This window comes from Tiliqua scincoides, chromosome 2 (genome assembly GCF_035046505.1).
Source record: "Tiliqua scincoides isolate rTilSci1 chromosome 2, rTilSci1.hap2, whole genome shotgun sequence".
NCBI lineage: Eukaryota > Metazoa > Chordata > Lepidosauria > Squamata > Scincidae > Tiliqua > Tiliqua scincoides.
In genome coordinates, this window is record NC_089822.1 from 235,516,679 (window position 1) to 235,533,428 (window position 16,750).

The 16,750-nt window shown below is 39.1% G+C and overlaps 1 protein-coding gene across 1 annotated transcript in view; it reads right to left on the reverse strand.

The window, feature by feature from the left end:
• Window positions 1-1,217: 1,217 nt before the first annotated feature.
• The window catches only part of PPP4R2 (protein phosphatase 4 regulatory subunit 2), a 45,408-nt gene continuing 29,875 nt past the window's right edge, over window positions 1,218-16,750 (reverse strand). Inside the window, exons 4-9 of the mRNA XM_066615154.1 lie at window positions 15,259-15,352; window positions 12,044-12,081; window positions 8,045-8,119; window positions 7,428-7,571; window positions 4,451-4,728; window positions 1,218-3,506 (exon numbers count right to left, since the gene is read on the reverse strand). Coding sequence (XP_066471251.1) covers window positions 3,190-3,506; window positions 4,451-4,728; window positions 7,428-7,571; window positions 8,045-8,119; window positions 12,044-12,081; window positions 15,259-15,352 — 946 coding nt within the window. The 3' untranslated portion in view covers window positions 1,218-3,189. The remainder of the gene's footprint in view (window positions 3,507-4,450; window positions 4,729-7,427; window positions 7,572-8,044; window positions 8,120-12,043; window positions 12,082-15,258; window positions 15,353-16,750) is intronic.

The window sequence follows — 16,750 nt, forward strand, 5'->3', positions numbered from 1 at the left end:
CTTTTAGTAAGGCAAGATATTGTTCAAGTTTGATGGTGGAGATTTTAGGTGGTAGGTTTTTGAACTTCATTTTGAAAAGTTAAAATACAGAAGTTATTTGTTCTCAATGGTCAAGAGAGAAACCAGAATTGAAATGTACACATTCACAATAGCTGCATCACGGGGGAAAGCAGCTTTGAGGGATAAAACTAAACAATAAAAAAAACTCTCTCCCAGAATAAGTAATGCATAAGAATCTGCAATTCTGAAACATAAGAGCAGGGAACAAGATAGACACAAACAAGATGTAAACAGTGCAGACCAGCATCAAACAAAAACAGAAGCATTAACTTGCAGTCTGATTGTGATCTCAGCATCACCACAAAGAACATCTTGAACCAGAAATGTTGCTACTTATTCCCAATTGCAGCTTTACGAGTTGAAGTTACAACTGCTTCTTTTAATAACTGACTTGTTTATGTTATGCCATAAGGCAAGTGAAATGGCCACCTCTGAGTGGAAAAAAAAACGCATGCCATTTCAATTGCCTTTGGGGTTTGGCCGCCTGACAAAAAGTATGCCTTGCGATTACATATTTTAAAAACAAAACACAGCCATATCCCAGCAATAATAAACTTTGCAAGTAGGGAGAGGGCTTGTGCCTGGGTATCTGAAGTGCATTTATTTAGAAGCAAGAACTGAATGAAACTGGCTGCTAAATAAGCCTTAAATAGACTGCTCTAATATACTTTTGTGAATAACTACAATGCAAAGTGTCACACATGCTACAGCATTCCATTCTTTCTGAGAGAGAAGTGCTCCTATGTCTTGTGCCAATTGCTCCCTTCTGCCAAAGGTGAATGGGAATCCGCTGTGCAAAAGTCCATGGTTCCAAGAAGTAAAGTACATATTTCTCATTTCCATCTGGGGAGTGAGCGCCTCCTAGTTTGGGAAGTCTCAAGCCTCCTAGTTTGTATACAGGTGACAAAACTGCGCTACCAAACAGATCTCAGCTGAAATGTCTAAAGACAGGCATCACATTGCTCACCAAAACTAGCCAACCAGACTGCACCCACATGGCCATGCAATAGCTACTGCTGTACTAGACATGGGTTTCTTTTCCATGCTCCTGCTGCCGAGACACTATTCAGTTTACAATTCATGAAACCATTTGCTCCAAAGATGAAGTGAGGGGACACTAGGTTTTTTCAAAAATAAAAATGTCAAAGGGTCAGAGATACTTAAAGAATAGGTTTATTAACAATATTTTCACAAACAAACATTCTAAAGAAAGTTTCAGAAATCTCTAAACTTAAAATTTGTTCTCATTGGCAAAATATCCCTGAAGGAAAAAAATGAAAAGAAAGATTTTAGTGTCTGGAAATGATAATGTGGAAACCATTTTCTACTTGCTATGTTTTGGTTTTAGTGGTCCTTAATGTTTACACACACCCAACCCTCTCCACCTCTGCACAGGGGAAAATAAAATGAACAATTGAAAAACCGATCTTTCCTTTTGTCTGTACAACAACAGTAAGGCTTTTCCCAAGCATCTCCTTGCCTGTTCTTAAACCTGATAGGCAGCATAATTAATCACTACCTTATAAATATGCAAATAAAGCCAAATCACCCTGGAATACAAGTCAAATTCAAAACCCACCCTTCTCTTAAATGAAGCACACCATGCAGTACAAGAATAGTTAGCATGCATTTTGGTGTTATTTTTGTACTTCAAGGTATGCAACTTCACCTCTAAAAAAAGGGATACCTTTTGTATTTTGATTAAAATGTACTCAAACATTTTATAACATTAATATTTATTGCTTTATATGAATACTGTATTGAAAGCCCAAGCATTCAGTTTACACACAAATTATACAATTATATACCGTTTCACAATGGCAGTGAGCACTCTTTACAATCTACAAAAATCTACTTTACAGAAATTTAAAAATTCTAAATATCAAAAAGGTACAGTTTGAAGAAACAGGTATAAATTTGGCAGCCAGTAAATGCGACTGGGAGGTTGCATCTTGAATGTCTTTACACATGGATGTCTGAAAAATATAATGTGAAGAGTTTAAAGCAGTAATTGTGCTTTGAAGCTGGTTTCAGAAAAAGAAAGTTTTAACCCTGGCTGTCAAAGTAGCATGTTCAAAAAATATTTAGTTTACTTCCAAAATGATGTACAAATTAAGGTATAGTTTCTATGCACCCTTACAACTGTTAGTAAGTCACTCAGCTCAGGTACACAAAAGAATATAACCCTTGCAATGCGATGGCTTCTGCACTCTAACTACTTTGGAACAATGATCTAAGAATGCTTAGAAATTGCCCCAATTCAGAGATATTTGTCTCTTCAGGTTTGCAAACATTCCCCCTACAAAAAGCTGGAGTTGTTGTTTTGAAGTCTGTTCTCAACTTAGCACATTTTCTCAGGAATAAAATAAAAACCTCTCATTCAGGCACCTCAGAAATATACAAATATGTTTTGTTTGAACAGATCTCTTGGAATGTGTTCAACCTGGTACTTACAGCAGTGTTTGGATCTTCAGGATATCAGGTGGGCCAAATTCTATTTGGTTTATTCAGAGGTGAAAAAGTTGCTGTGGGACAGATGGAACTCAGTGGATTTCATTAGAAAAAAGTCATTTATCTTAAGAGTGCAAGCAGAGGTTTTTCTTAAGATTAGCATGTTTTCAAGTGTTGTGTCAAGAGTGTAGCTTTTTGAAGCACACAGTGTAGTCAAATGAAAACCTGGAAACCAACAAGAAACCCTATTAATTCACATGTTAATGTTGAAACTGTAACCAAAACATAATATAACGGCTATAAGTGTTCAAGGAAGGAAAAGAAGAAAAGGACAAAACGCTTCCTTGCGTACATGAAACTAAGCGTGGTAATCTCGAAAAAGTTGTCAAAATTATAATTACCTTCCAGTTTAAAAACTTTTATTTCTAAATAAAAAAACTATACACAGACCACTGATTTGACCATACTGAAATTTCAGCAGTAAGCAGGACCCAAAGGAGCCGATATTTCACAGTTCTTAACAAGTACAACTCCTTCAGGATTTAACCGATTGAGAAGTTCAATTTACAGCCTGCTTCTCTTGTAAAACTAAAGGTCCACTTTTATTACATAAAATTATTTATACAGTGTAAAACCAGAGCCTTATGGAAAATACTGCCTCTAAGTGTATTTAAATTATTAGTCTTGTTCCATAGGTTCTTCTGCAGCCTCTGTAGCTTCACTGCTGTTTTCCATTGGGGTCTCTGATGCTGTTTCAGGAGTTTCGCTGGTAAATGAGCCCAACTCTTCTGTTTCACTGCAGTCAGCTCTGCTACTGACCACTGATCCACTGTTTTCACTGTCTTCAGAAGGCAAATCCTTCTCTACTTGAGTCTGGTCAGATTCCTCCATTTGATTATTCTCTTCAGAAATATCTTCTTTCACAGTTAAGGATACATTGTCTTTATCTTGATCTTTCCTTTCTGGAATAATTTCTCTTGGTGTCATAACAGATTCTGAAATAAAGTTAAAATCTAGCGTAAGTATCCTTATAACAAGGACAATATTAAAATTCAGTCAACTGCTATGCAATACCGTATATGAAATATATTAGGATTTTGTATACTGTATCTCCTCCTATAGAATATTAGAGAACTGATTCAAGACACCAAGGATTTTTTACATTCTGCAGTAAAGATAGCTACCCTGATATGCATATGCATTCCTTGCTATTCCCTTCTCCACAAAGGAACTACTTAATTCACAAATGTGCACACCAGGTCTCCCAGAGATCACTCAAGACATTTTGTTAAGAGACTGAACACTCAAATGTCAATCCCACACCCTTTGAGAAAAGCATAACAAACTACTACCCTTTCCTAGTACCCCAAAATCTGGTTCCTTCTACTCAATGGTAGGATCTGCTCTGATCACACACAGAGGAATCAACGAAGAAAAGTTAACCTAGTAACTGCTGCTGTGCCCTGTGGAGCCTACCTACCTATAACCACACTGGCCTTAATGCCATGACAAGATATAAACAGGCAGATGGTAGACTACACCCAGGAAAACTCAGGTTTATGAAATAACAGCAAAAAGCAAATCTTCACAAATTTGGGTTACAGTAGTTGTGAATCAAACAAACAGATCCTCAAACCTGTTCATTGGGGGAATGAATTCTGGAACATTCATTTTTTGGATAAAGCACTGAAACCACCAGGTGGTGTTTTACTGGATTTAAAATGCAATGTGTATTAATGCTGGTAGTTCAGTCCCATTCTAACATATGGTCTGTATATTAAAATCCATCGTCCATTTTTTCTGTGTCTCTGTCCTTGTTACCTTGCATTTGTTCAATATATTTGTCATCCTATGTCTTCACATTTCACCCAGACAAGAATTTTAAAAGCATGTCCTAAACACATATTCAATAATATTCCTATAGAAGTGATCAACATACCTTCTTCCTCCTCCTCATCTTCCTCTTTACAAAGCTGTCTTTCACAAATTGTTTCTTTTTCTTTATCCTGAGATGAGGAAGTTATATCTGTTTCTTCTACCATTGCTGAACAAGGCTCACTGGATCCACTCTGGCTGGAAGGCTCTTCAGCTTCCTCCTCTTTGTCAAATTTGAGTCTTTTTACCTCACGTCCCTCAACATCTGCTGGATCATCTTCAGGGTGTTTATTTTTTGCAGGGCTGCTTGGGACTCTTTCTGGCTCAGATGCTGCCGATTCACTGGAAGAATAAAAAATTGATATAAATGCAAAAGTTTCCTATTCTAAATCAAGCAGGCAGAGTTGATACAGCTTTGCAGCATCAATTTCATGGAAATATTCATTACTTTGTCAAATTTAAAAAAAAACTTTTGAGGACAAATTTAGAGACCATTTTTGCTATTTAAAGGAGAACACATTCTTTGGTATAAGTATCAGCATAACTTGAATTCTGTATTTGGTGTGTGAATTCAGCTCTATTAAGGTCTAAAAAAGCCTTGATGACAAGTTTGCTGTGCCACCATTAAGAAACAGCTTCAACATTTTTTTGTCAATTATTTGTCCTTCAGTTATGTCCTCAGAGTTTACCAGGAACTCTCATTGATGTTTAAGAGATAACAACTGTGTCACTCTGGGGGAAGTGATATAAAAACGGCCAACCTGAAGGAGGAGCCAACAGTGGATAAACAGGCATGTCCCCAGGAGCTCCTGGGAGATAGTCTGTTTTCCCCCAAATACTGCAGGTCTGAAGAAGACCTGAAGATCTTTGTTAGGAGAGATAAGATCTTCATCTGTGCAGGTATCTGGGAAACTGAAAGCCTGACCGGGGGGGGGGGGGGGCTTTCTTCTCAGAGGAATCTAACCATTTGAGACAGTATTGGGGGAGGTGCAGTGATCTGCAATCAAGCTGATAGCTCCGTGCTGAGATGCCATATGGAGGGGGGAAAAAACGTGTAAAGTTTAAGCTAGAAATTTAAGATAAGCAAGTGTTAATATTGTCCCCGGCTCTGACTGACTGATTTGGCTAAAAGCCCTGGATATATTGGAGCCGTTAATGAGAGACTTTTTAAGGAGGTTGACAGTGCTCTTTTTCTCTGTCTTTGAATAAATTGGTGGTGGATTAAAATTACAACTATAACTTGGGCGTGAACTAAAATCCAGAATTGCTCTTGGACATAATTGGATATAAATATAATTCTCATTAGATTTGAAAGAGCTTTGTTTTCTATGCACCAGAGACGGTGAGACTGTTTTCTTTCATTTTTCTCCCCGTTAACCGCACTGGACTGTTATCTGCAAGAGGTATGTAAGGAATGCGAATGACAGAGTAGTAATGACGTGGTGGAAGTGAGGAGAATAATATGCTGTGGACATCTAGTGGACTAGAGAGAAATTGCAAAATGGACTCTGTTCCAGAAATGTGGATACAGAAAATCTTGATTAATACAGAGAGATTGCTTGTTATGGAGCGACAACAGCTGAATTGGTTCTCGCAGATTCAAGCCAGTCTGGAGACTCTTTCCCAACAGATAGATGTCTGTAAGGAACAGTTGGAAGATGTGAAGAAACAAGCAGAAGATAAACAAGGGAGTGAAAAAACAGACAAGGAAGAAAATCAACAGGATGATCAACAGGATGAAGAAGAGGCACTGATGGAGATCAAGAAAGATAAGATGGACAGAATAACAAGAGTGGACAAATCACAAAATTTGTTGGAACAAGAAGGAGAAAATATATCCTAGTTAACTGGAAGAATGAACACACCCTATATAAGAAAGTGTGGATTTATCAGATTCCATTATAGAGACAAAGATATTACAGGAGAAAAAATGGAAAGAAAAAGAACCCTGAGGGGTAATATGAGGGTTAAAGAAAATTGGAGGATTTATTCAGCGAACAACAATGGCCCAAATTTATTTGAAGAAAAAAAAGAATACGTATGAAATTGATAAATACGAATTAGAATGTATTAAAAAAATATATAGCTGGAAATGTAAACGTGTGAAAGAATTGTTTTATATGTGGTTATTATGTCAAAGAAAAAAGAGTGTAATTAGATTGGAGAATTAGATTGGAGTTGAAATAGCTGAGGTGATAATTTTGGTAATTAGATTATTTTGTTTTAATATTAATGAGCAATTGAAGTTTGCTTGGTAGAAAGTGAATATTTAGAAAAGATAGTATAGGGCATCAGGGAAAATTTATTGTATATTATATAAATAAATGGATAAATCAATAAGAGGTAGAAATAGATGAGTAAGTAGATTAGGAGATATAGTATGATTAATTAGTAATGGTATATGGTATTTAGCACTCCTAAATGTATGTTATATGTTTGTATGTCTGTGTGTGTCAATAAAAATAAATAAACAAATACATAAATAAAATTTTTTAGAGAAAACAGCCAACCTGTGTGCCAAGTCAGTGATTTCTGATGAAAGCAGCCACAAGGTTACATGTCCCTCCCCCAACCATTTCCAAGGCCATAGCTGAAATTGACCAAGTCTCCACCAAAAGGACTCCAAAAGCCCAAAGACAGCCACTAGGCAAGAAATCAAGACCTTAATGATGTCATTTACAGCCTTGAGAGTTAACCTTCCTCCACTGCCCATCCACTGCAAAACTGCACATCCCCAACCCACACATGCACTCTTTCCCTTTCCTCATAAGGTTCAAATCCCAAGCTTGGGTCATGTCTCCACTCATACCAGTATTCTCATGAACAGAATTAGGGAACAGACACTGAAACCATCTACAAAGCAAGCAGCAAAGGAAGAGGCACTTGAGAGAACATGGCAAGTGCTTTCTACGTAGTTTAGTCCCAGCTGAGCATCTCTTCAAGGAGTTTGCCTCTGGGTAATCAGAGAGGAAAGTGCCCAGTGTCTGGACCAAAAAGAGACAACATAAAGCATAAAAGCAATCAAGCCTTTTGATACAAACCTGTTGATTTTATTTTCTGCTTGTGGCAGACCTGACTCCTTGCTTTCTGGACTGTCTGGTAAACCGTTTGTTGTCATAGGAGCTGACAAAGAAACTTTTGGTCGATTTACAGGTCGGGGAGTTCCAGGACCATTTATGTTGGATCTGCAAAGACAAATTTTAAATTTCTTTCAACATAAAAGAATTTAGACAGTCTAGTTTACAGGAGTCAGAAAAAGCATTCAAACTATAAAATATTCACATTCCAGGGATATCAAGTATCAATACAATTACTATAATTCATCTAATATTTCAAAAGATTCATATGCAAGATGATGAAAAAATGATCCACAGGATTTGGAATTATTCTGAAATACCCTATAAGAGTTTGGGCACCCAATTTCCAAAACCATCATCTTATCTAATCCTATCACTTACACTTAGTATGGTGCAGCAATTAAACTGCTGATTAGAATCAGTAGAACCTGGGTTCAAGCCCCCACTCAACCATGAAGCTCACTGGATGGATGACTAACTTATGTCACAAGTTTGCTGTCACTGGGAGGCCTATTTCTGAACTCCTAAATAAATTAGAGCTTTACAAAGCAGTTATTTTCTATTTAAACAGATTTCCTTACCTCTCAGGATAACCTGGTGAGTTTCCTGGGAACATTACTCCATTCATCCTGTTTAAACTATTGGAATTATTTTTCCTATAAGAAATGGCAATATAAGATTTCAGGGCTGACAAAGTAATTTCAAATAAAGATGTCTCTGCTAAAAACAATACCCCTAGACTTTAACAACCCTAAATTCTTAGCACTGTTTAACTATAGTTAACATATTTTTAATCCCATTAACTACCCTTGTTTCCTCAAATTAACCATATGCTTAACACTACTGCCTCAGGCAGTATTGTTGGGATGTTTCTCATTGAAAATTTTCAAGCAAAGGCTGTATGGCCATCTGCCAGCAATGCCATAGTTGTCTACACTAAAGCAGGGGGTTGGACTAGATGACCCCCCCAAAATCCATCCAACTTTACTATTCTATGCTTCCTCTCAATAATGCTGAACAAAATAATATGCTAAAAAAACTATGGGCAACATAAAACTCATTCTGCCACTAAGTTTTTGTACATTCTCAATTCCTTCTACTCCGATATTTAGTGCTTTGGCATCAGTTTCTCCCCAGTCCTAAAAGTACTCCTCCAAAGTCAAGAACATTTAAACATGTAGCGTCGTGGTGGCCGCTGCCTCCAAGTCTATGTTCAGGCGGTTTCATACAAAATGTTTGTGTGTAGCACTTCTTTATGCCAGTGCAGGAATTTTAGTCACATTTTTGCAAACTTTACAGCTTGCAGAGTATAATCAAGCAGACACATAAACGCTACTTGCCTGTGCATTTAGCTTTATTCAAACACCTCCTCATTCTAAGCAAGCAATTAGTCAGATTGAATTTTTATCACAGATAATGAAGCCACCACCCCCTCCTATGTCTCTACACCAGTGTTTCTCAAACTATGGGTTGGGACCCACTAGGTGGGTCATGAGCCAATTTCAGGTGGGTCGCCATTCATTTCAATATTTTATTTTTAATGCATTAGACTTAATGCTACTTAATGCTATACAACTGCGTTTGGGGAAATGTCACAGATCTATACTTTTAACAGGCTACTATGAGATGCTTTTAACAATGATAAGTGTGGGTAAGATTACAACCTAGACTTGTTAAAAATTTTCCTGCTTGATTTCACTTCCAGTCATGACATCACTTCTGGTGGGTCCTGACAGATTCTCATTCTTAAATAGTGGTTTCCAGTGCTAAAGGAGTGAGTACCACTGCCTACAATATATCAGCTCTAATCCAGACCACATAATCCTCTAAGTAGCCCTTCTTCCATGAGTTAGGAGTCAAACATTTATTTAATTATAAGGATAAGTAGTCAGGAACTTTAAGAGGCAGTAACTTTATGTAATAAGTAGCACTATGCTTAAGCTACTACTACATAGAATAGATCTTTTCAAACTGGGGCGTCATGATGCCCCAGTCTGAAGGCCCTGGCCTCTGCCCCCTTAAGGGGCAGGGACAGCGAGGAGGCAGCAGTGCAACCCCCTAGAACAATGCAACTTACCAGAACCCTCCTGCAGCCTCCTGGGGAAGCGCGGAGCCCTGTGCAGCCCTCTGCAGCGCTCCCCAGGTCTTCAAAAGTGAAAGCGGAGTCAACATGCTCCACTTCTGGTTTTGTGGCAGTGGAGCAAGATCACTCCGCTTTCACTTTTGGAGACCTGGGGAGCACTGCAGACGCTCGCACAGGACTCTCTGCTTCCCTGCGAGGCTACAGGAAGCTCTGGTAAGTCCAGTCCCCTTAGCGACATGATCCTGAGGATCACATCACTGTCTCTCACCCCCCCCCCCCCGCAAGAACTTACTGCGGGACTCAAACTCCCTCAGAGTTTGTAAACTGCTGACATAAAACATTAGGGGACTGACTTCCCCCAGGTCTACCCCACAGGCAAAATTCTCACACCAAAGTAAGAGAGTGAAGTAACAGAGAAATTTACTATGGAAATTCACTACTGAGAAATATGCAATATTTCACTATGCAATACACCACTATGGAAATAAACGCCCTTGTCTTCAGAGGAATTCCAGAGTGTTGCTAAAGCTCTGTAGCCTTTGCTGGCTAAGCTCAAGTACCAGAACCCTGATTCTCCCAGCATTGAGTCAAAGTTCCATCTAACCCCGCAATCAGCAACTCAATCGGTCAATGGTGCAATCTATCCCCAAGCACCAGGTAAAGGGGCTGTCCTACTTCCACAAAGCTTATTTCTCCTCCATTCCCAATGCTGCTCCTACATTGAATGGAATGTTCATATAACTTTCATGCTGACTGGCCTGATGAAACTTCCTCCCATCCAAAGTTAAAAGGGAAATAATCAAGAGGATCTCCTCCCCTTCCTCAGTCCAGTCACATGAAGATGGCTAGAGAACAATCCTACCTTTCCCTATCATCACTGCCACACAGTCAGTAAAACACAGGATGTGTAGAGAAAGAAGCATCGCTTTTTAGCTAGCTCCACACTGGCTGGAAAAGATCAACATCAGATGGGAAGAAAAACAGTGTCCGTTGTGACTGTCAAGCAACCATGTAAGATTCCACCTATTTCCCATCTCATTCAAAGTTAACTTTTCCTGGGGCAATACTGGCTGGAAAATTATTCTGCTGTTGCTACCGTCTGCACCTTGCCACTCATTCTGCCACTTCATTAAGTGGCAGAACACCCCCAACCCCGCCAAGAGCGAGTTGGTGGTCTTACCAACCTGTTAAATTGTCCCTAAACTTACATTTCTGAATTGCAGCTTATTTCTTTCTGTTCTAAATAATCCCATCTAGCTGTTCTCAGACTGTGCTCATGTAGGATCCTGTCAGAAGAACTGCCAAAAATGTCTACCTTAAATTTATTAGAAAGATTGAGGATACATTTGACACTAGTAACAAAATATTCTCGTTGTATTAACCTAGCAACTACTTATACAATCTATGACTATGCTAGCTATGAATGAAAATCAAATTACTGTTCTAGGAAGAATCCATAGCAGATATTAGCAAGACAATCATTTTTACATAGTCCCAGTGAGAATGTGATGGCCATTCATCCCTTTTAAACAGAGAACACGCCGTTGGTAAAAAGAACACACAAAAAGAATTGTGTTATCCAGCATAGGGAACAGGGAGATGCAGGTTAACCTGATGTATCGATTAGCAGAGCTTTCAACACTCCTAGGGCTCCGTCAGCGATGCCTCTCCACCCTTTTAAAAAAAAAAAATTTAATGGGCCCTCTAGGAACAGAGATGTTCCAATTCTTTCCATACAAGGCCTCTGTGGACAGAAGGAAAGTGGACAGAGAAACACTGCACAGCGAGTCCAGTCAGGTAGGCAACTGGGAGGGCTCAGAGATGGACATGTGGGTTGCTTAACTGACACTTCATTAAACAAAGCAACCCACTTGTTTACCAGGCATCTCCATCCCTTGTGGTAATACCAGTTAACTAAGTTGGGCACAATCCTAGAATGAACTTTGGCTGGTGCAAGCATGGGAGGGTTGCAAACTTGCCATAAAGCATGTTTGCGCCTCTTTGAGAGGAAGCTGGGCCAGCGTGCCGAGAAGCACCAGCCTGCAGAGGCTGACATAAGCCTCCGTGCCGGCTTCCTCTCAGATGCTTGCGTCAGCCCAGCTGGGCCGACACAAGCAGAACAGGTAGGTGGGGGGAGGCATTCCCGGGCAGGGGGAGAGGGAGGCGGAGCTGGGATCTGGCAGTTATCTCCCAGGGAGAATGGAGTAGCTTCAAGCCACTCCACTTTCCTCAGACTTGCTCCACCTTCCCAGAGGTAAGGGGAAAAATTTCCCCTTGTCTCTGGCTAAGCCGCTTCTGGCCACTATCATGTGCTGGATAAAGCGCAAGCCTATTGGCTTGCCCGTTCCAGCACAGGATAGGATTGTGCCCCAATTCTTTTAACTAAATGCTGAATAACGTAGCTTTTACTGTACATTAGAAACATCTTGACTGGAACACAGTAATCCTAAAGGTAATAAAAGATGCCCACTAATTACAAAACAAGGGTTATACTCACTCTGAAGATGGATACACACAACTGACGACCATAACATTCTGCAAGATAAAAAGAGAACAAAAGGACTTTTAGGAGAGAGAAATAAATACATTTCTAGTTTTCTGTCTTGATGTGGTATGACTAATTGTTTCATGCAATGCATAACACAAATCTGAACCCCTCACACCTACACAAATTAATATTTGAGTGCTTTACAAGATCTTGAGCAGCACGTTTTAATAGAGAATAATGAAAAAAGAGTCTTCAGTAAAAGTGTCAAGTCAATCTCCACAATTTACAAAGTTCTTCTTTCTTAATTAGAAACATCTACAGTTTAATACTTGGCTAGTTAGATTCTTCTTTCTTAATTAGAAACATCTACACTTTAATACTTGGCTAGTTAGATTAAGAAGCAATTTTCCACTCTACACTTCTATAACGCTTTTTGGCTCTAATTAACACAGTCTGCCAGGCTCTGAAGCTACCTTTCCTGCTCCACTGACACAGCACATGACTTTTTAAAAATCTCCATGCTCTCCCCTTGATATTTGCTTTCTTCAGTTTTCTGCCATCTTGTTCCCTCTTTCCCATAGCCCACATTATCAGTATGCACGGCCACTATGATGTGATGTCAGTGCTGCCGTCTTTAATCTGAGAACTTCTGGAGAACAGACGAGATGCCCAGGGACTGGATGCCCAAGGACTGGAGAGAATGACATCCCTATCTTGGGAAAAGGGGAAAGGAAGATCTGGGAGACCAGGCACCCTGCTGTCAATACCCAGAAAGATCCTAGAACAGATTTTTAAGTGTGATAACAAAGAAAATATGGGGGGGGGCATGTATTCATGGATCCCATATCCCATGGCCTCTGAAGGGTCTTCTCCATTTTCCTATGGTCTCTGCTGAGCTCAGAATGACAGTAAAAGAAAAAAAAAACACTTCTGATTCTCTCAACAAAACCAGAAGTGACATTTTAATGCCTTTAAAAGGCATTATGAGGGTCAGGGAGCCTCCAGAGGGTGGGGGGAGGTATCCCCTTGTATCAGCGATATGGGGGCATGCCTGTAATTGGGTGAATTCTAGAAGCCAATTTTCTAGAAGAAAATTATGGTGTTTTCCCGCTCTTGGTCTCCTATAACATGGACGATAGGTCCAAATATATATAAGCAAGTCCAGTCTTATAAATATTTGGGTCTTATATTTCATTATAAACTTTCTTGGTCTCTTCATAAGAAAGCTATCACTTCATCTCTTTCTCCCCAACTTAAAGCTATTTTAAAATTTTTTTATAATGAAGGTAACCAGTATGTTCCTGCTGCTATCCAGATCTTTCAGTCCAAAATTCTTTCTCATTTGTTTTATGGTGCCCCAATTTGGATTAAAGCAATTAATAAGGATATTGATCAGATCCCAGCATCTTTTTTTCGTAGAATTCTAGGGATTCCAAATTTAATTCGTGTTTCCACAATTATCCTAGAATTAGGTATCCATCTTCCAACAACTACAGCCTGGTTACTTACTTTTAAATATTGGCTTAAGCTGTTTTTAAATTCTCATTCCGGTTCCTTATTATATGATTTGTTAAGAGATTCTTATTTTTCTTCTTGGTTTCAGCTGATAGAAAATAAACTTGCTTCTCTCGACCTCTCATTAGAATCCCTGGCAGATATGAGTCTTCCAAGAGCATATTCATTGATAAAAGACAAGCTCTTAGCACTTGAATTCAATTATCTAAGTAATAGTCTCAATTCTGTTTGTTCCCCTCTTTCCCTTGGTTTGGCCCCATCCTTTAATCATGCATCTAATTATTTTTATACATTAACCAATCCATTACATAGACGAGCCTTTATGTTAGCTCGCCTAAATATTTTCCGGTCGGCAGTTCATTCTGGCCGTTTTTTTAACATTCCACGGGAGAAAAGGCTCTGTCTCTTTTGTCATGAGACTCCTGATTTTTTGTTTCATATACTCTTTCTTTGCCCAGCACACTTTGATATTCGGAATCATTACCTTGATTCTTGGATCCCTTCTGACCTTATCCCCTCTGATATTATTCTCTCCAAGTTTATGAGTGATGTTTGTGATTCCCTAACTGCAGCTGTTGCTGGTTATTTATCCGAGATCCTTAAAGTAACGCTGTTAGAATTTAAATAATTCTAGTATCTTGTTTAAATTGTTGAGTGTTATGCAAATTGTCATGTCAATTGTAAAGTACAATTGTTAATCATTTGATATGCCAATAAAGGTTTCAGAAAGAAAGAAGAAAACACTTCTGATTCTCTCAACAAAACCAGAAGTGACATTTTAATGCCTTTAAAAGGCATTATGAGGGTCAGGGAGCCTCCAGAGGGTGGGGGGAGGTATCCCCTTGTATCAGCGATATGGGGGCATGCCTGTAATTGGGTGAATTCTAGAAGCCAGCATCGGTTTGTTAAGAATAAATTATGCCAGATTAATCTCATCTCCTTAGAGTGACTAGCCTGGTAGACAGTGGAAATGCCATGGACATAATGCTGTCTAAGTTAGCTGCCCAAGTTAGACCTCTCTCGCTGCAGGTTTTTCTTTCTGCAATTGGGTTTTAATAAAGTGGCCCAGGGAGTCCCCAATCGCAGGGGTTCCTTGTTAAATTGGAAAAGAGGTTTTTTCCAAAGCAGTTTCCTCCTGTGTAAGTACTCTAGCCTTGGGTGGTGGCAATGAGAGATACCTTTTCCCAGATAATTCCCAGTTTACCTGATTAGAAGAGTGAAGCGGGGAATAGGACTGTGGGTAATGGTGACTAACGACTAGGGACCATGCCGTCTTGCTGTCCTTTTACCTTTTTATACCATCCTTCCCCCCAAAGAGGTCAGAGAGGTGTACATAGTTCCTTCCCTCTGGCTTCACAATAACTGTGTAAGGTAGGTTAGATTGAGACACAATGACAGGCCCAAGGTCACCCAGGTTGAGCAGGGATTTAAACCTGGATCTTTCAGGTCCAACTCCTGAACCACTACAATGGACATTTTATACTACAGATAATATAGTTTTATCTGGTTTGCCTTGGAATCAAAGTGGATTCCTTTTCAGTGGAAAGGCAGGGTATACATGCCTGAAACAGAAAAGTTTTCTCAAAAATTTCTATGAGCACAGTTGCAACAGAATTGATGTTGGTGCCATACAACAACTAAGCATCGATGTAAAAATGGTAACAGCTCGTATGACAGGATACAACAATTCAACCAGTAGACAGGCATACCTTTTCTACTCCTCTGAGAAATTTGTCTGTTCCCGTGTAATTCCTCCGTGGATCTGTCAGCAGTTCACAGAGTCGCTGAATAGTAAAGGGGATCCTTCAATGAAACGTGAAAAGAAGTTAAAATGGTCTTTTCAATGGGTCCCGTTAGGGAGAAGGGCGGGATAAAAATAAAGTTTTATTATTAATTATTATTATTATTATTATTATTCAATGGATTTTAAACCCAAGAAAAGGAATAAGCCTGATCATGTCGTTATTGTTGGTATTTATCTGCCTGGCTACCAAACGTGAACTCAACACTGATCCATTTTATCACTTTAAAAATTGTACTAGGCTTTAAATACAGTAGATGGCACTGCAGCATCACTGAATAATCTAATGATCAATGCATTCACTGCAAAGTGCTCCACTATGTACAAGAAAATTCAAAAATGGTTCATGTGACCAGTTATAGTGAACCAGTAAGCATTCGCTTACTCAGAGAGTGCACAGTAATGAGTACTGGCATCGGCTTTTCCTGAATGGATGTTTCTTCCCATTGTTCAACAAATTAGGGCAGCAAGGTGTGAAAGTAACGCAGCCTAAAATATTGCATACAGTTCAAGATAGCCTAGGAAAAAAGGCGCTACGTTTCAAAGGCAAAGCAAATGTGAGTGTTTTTGTTTCAGGTTCTCATTTCATCTGTCTGTTTCATCTGGAGTCAATTCATGCCGTATTCAGTCTGCAGTTATACGACTATCAAAACTTAGACCTGGGTGCATAATTTATTTGGCAGGGATGACCACAATAAGTCTTTTTACCACTCATTAAAATTGCCTAGGAATTTGTTTAATTTCCACCTAAATCAACTTTGTCCCTCAGCTCCTTATGCAGCACGAAATAAACAGCAGTTTAAGGGAATTGGGGAACTTAATTTGGACCTTTCTCAACTACTTATTCAGTCTGGACTCAAAGAGTCTCACACCATGGTCTTAACTTCACAGTTCACTAGAAGTCACTTTGGTCTGAAGGAAGATGTTAGGAGTACATGACAAACAGCTATTTCCATCCTGAATAAAAGCAAAAAAAACAATCTGGCTGCATTTCATCTAAATCTGGTCACAACAATTCCTTGAAGCACAGTTTTCAGAATCAAGTCAAACTGATCTTAAAACAATTTGTACATTCGGAAATAGTGAATGCTGAATTGCTGCACACTTGAAACCCTATGTCTAGCTACTAAGGCACGTACACTGTTGCTTAGTTCTAAGTGTAGCTAAGTAAAAGGGAAGTTCCTGAATTTAATTTGTTAGGCTGCAGCATGTAGGGAAGGGGTTAAATACCCCCTCTGCATGTAATTGTAAAAAATCATCAGATGCTTTGACCACAGTCAGGATGACTTACATACGTAACATGTATGATAGCTACATACTGCTTTTCAGTAGCCCTGAATTTTTACGCTGTTCTAAATGTTTTTTTTAAATAAAATTTTACTCCCCTCCTTGCTTAAACT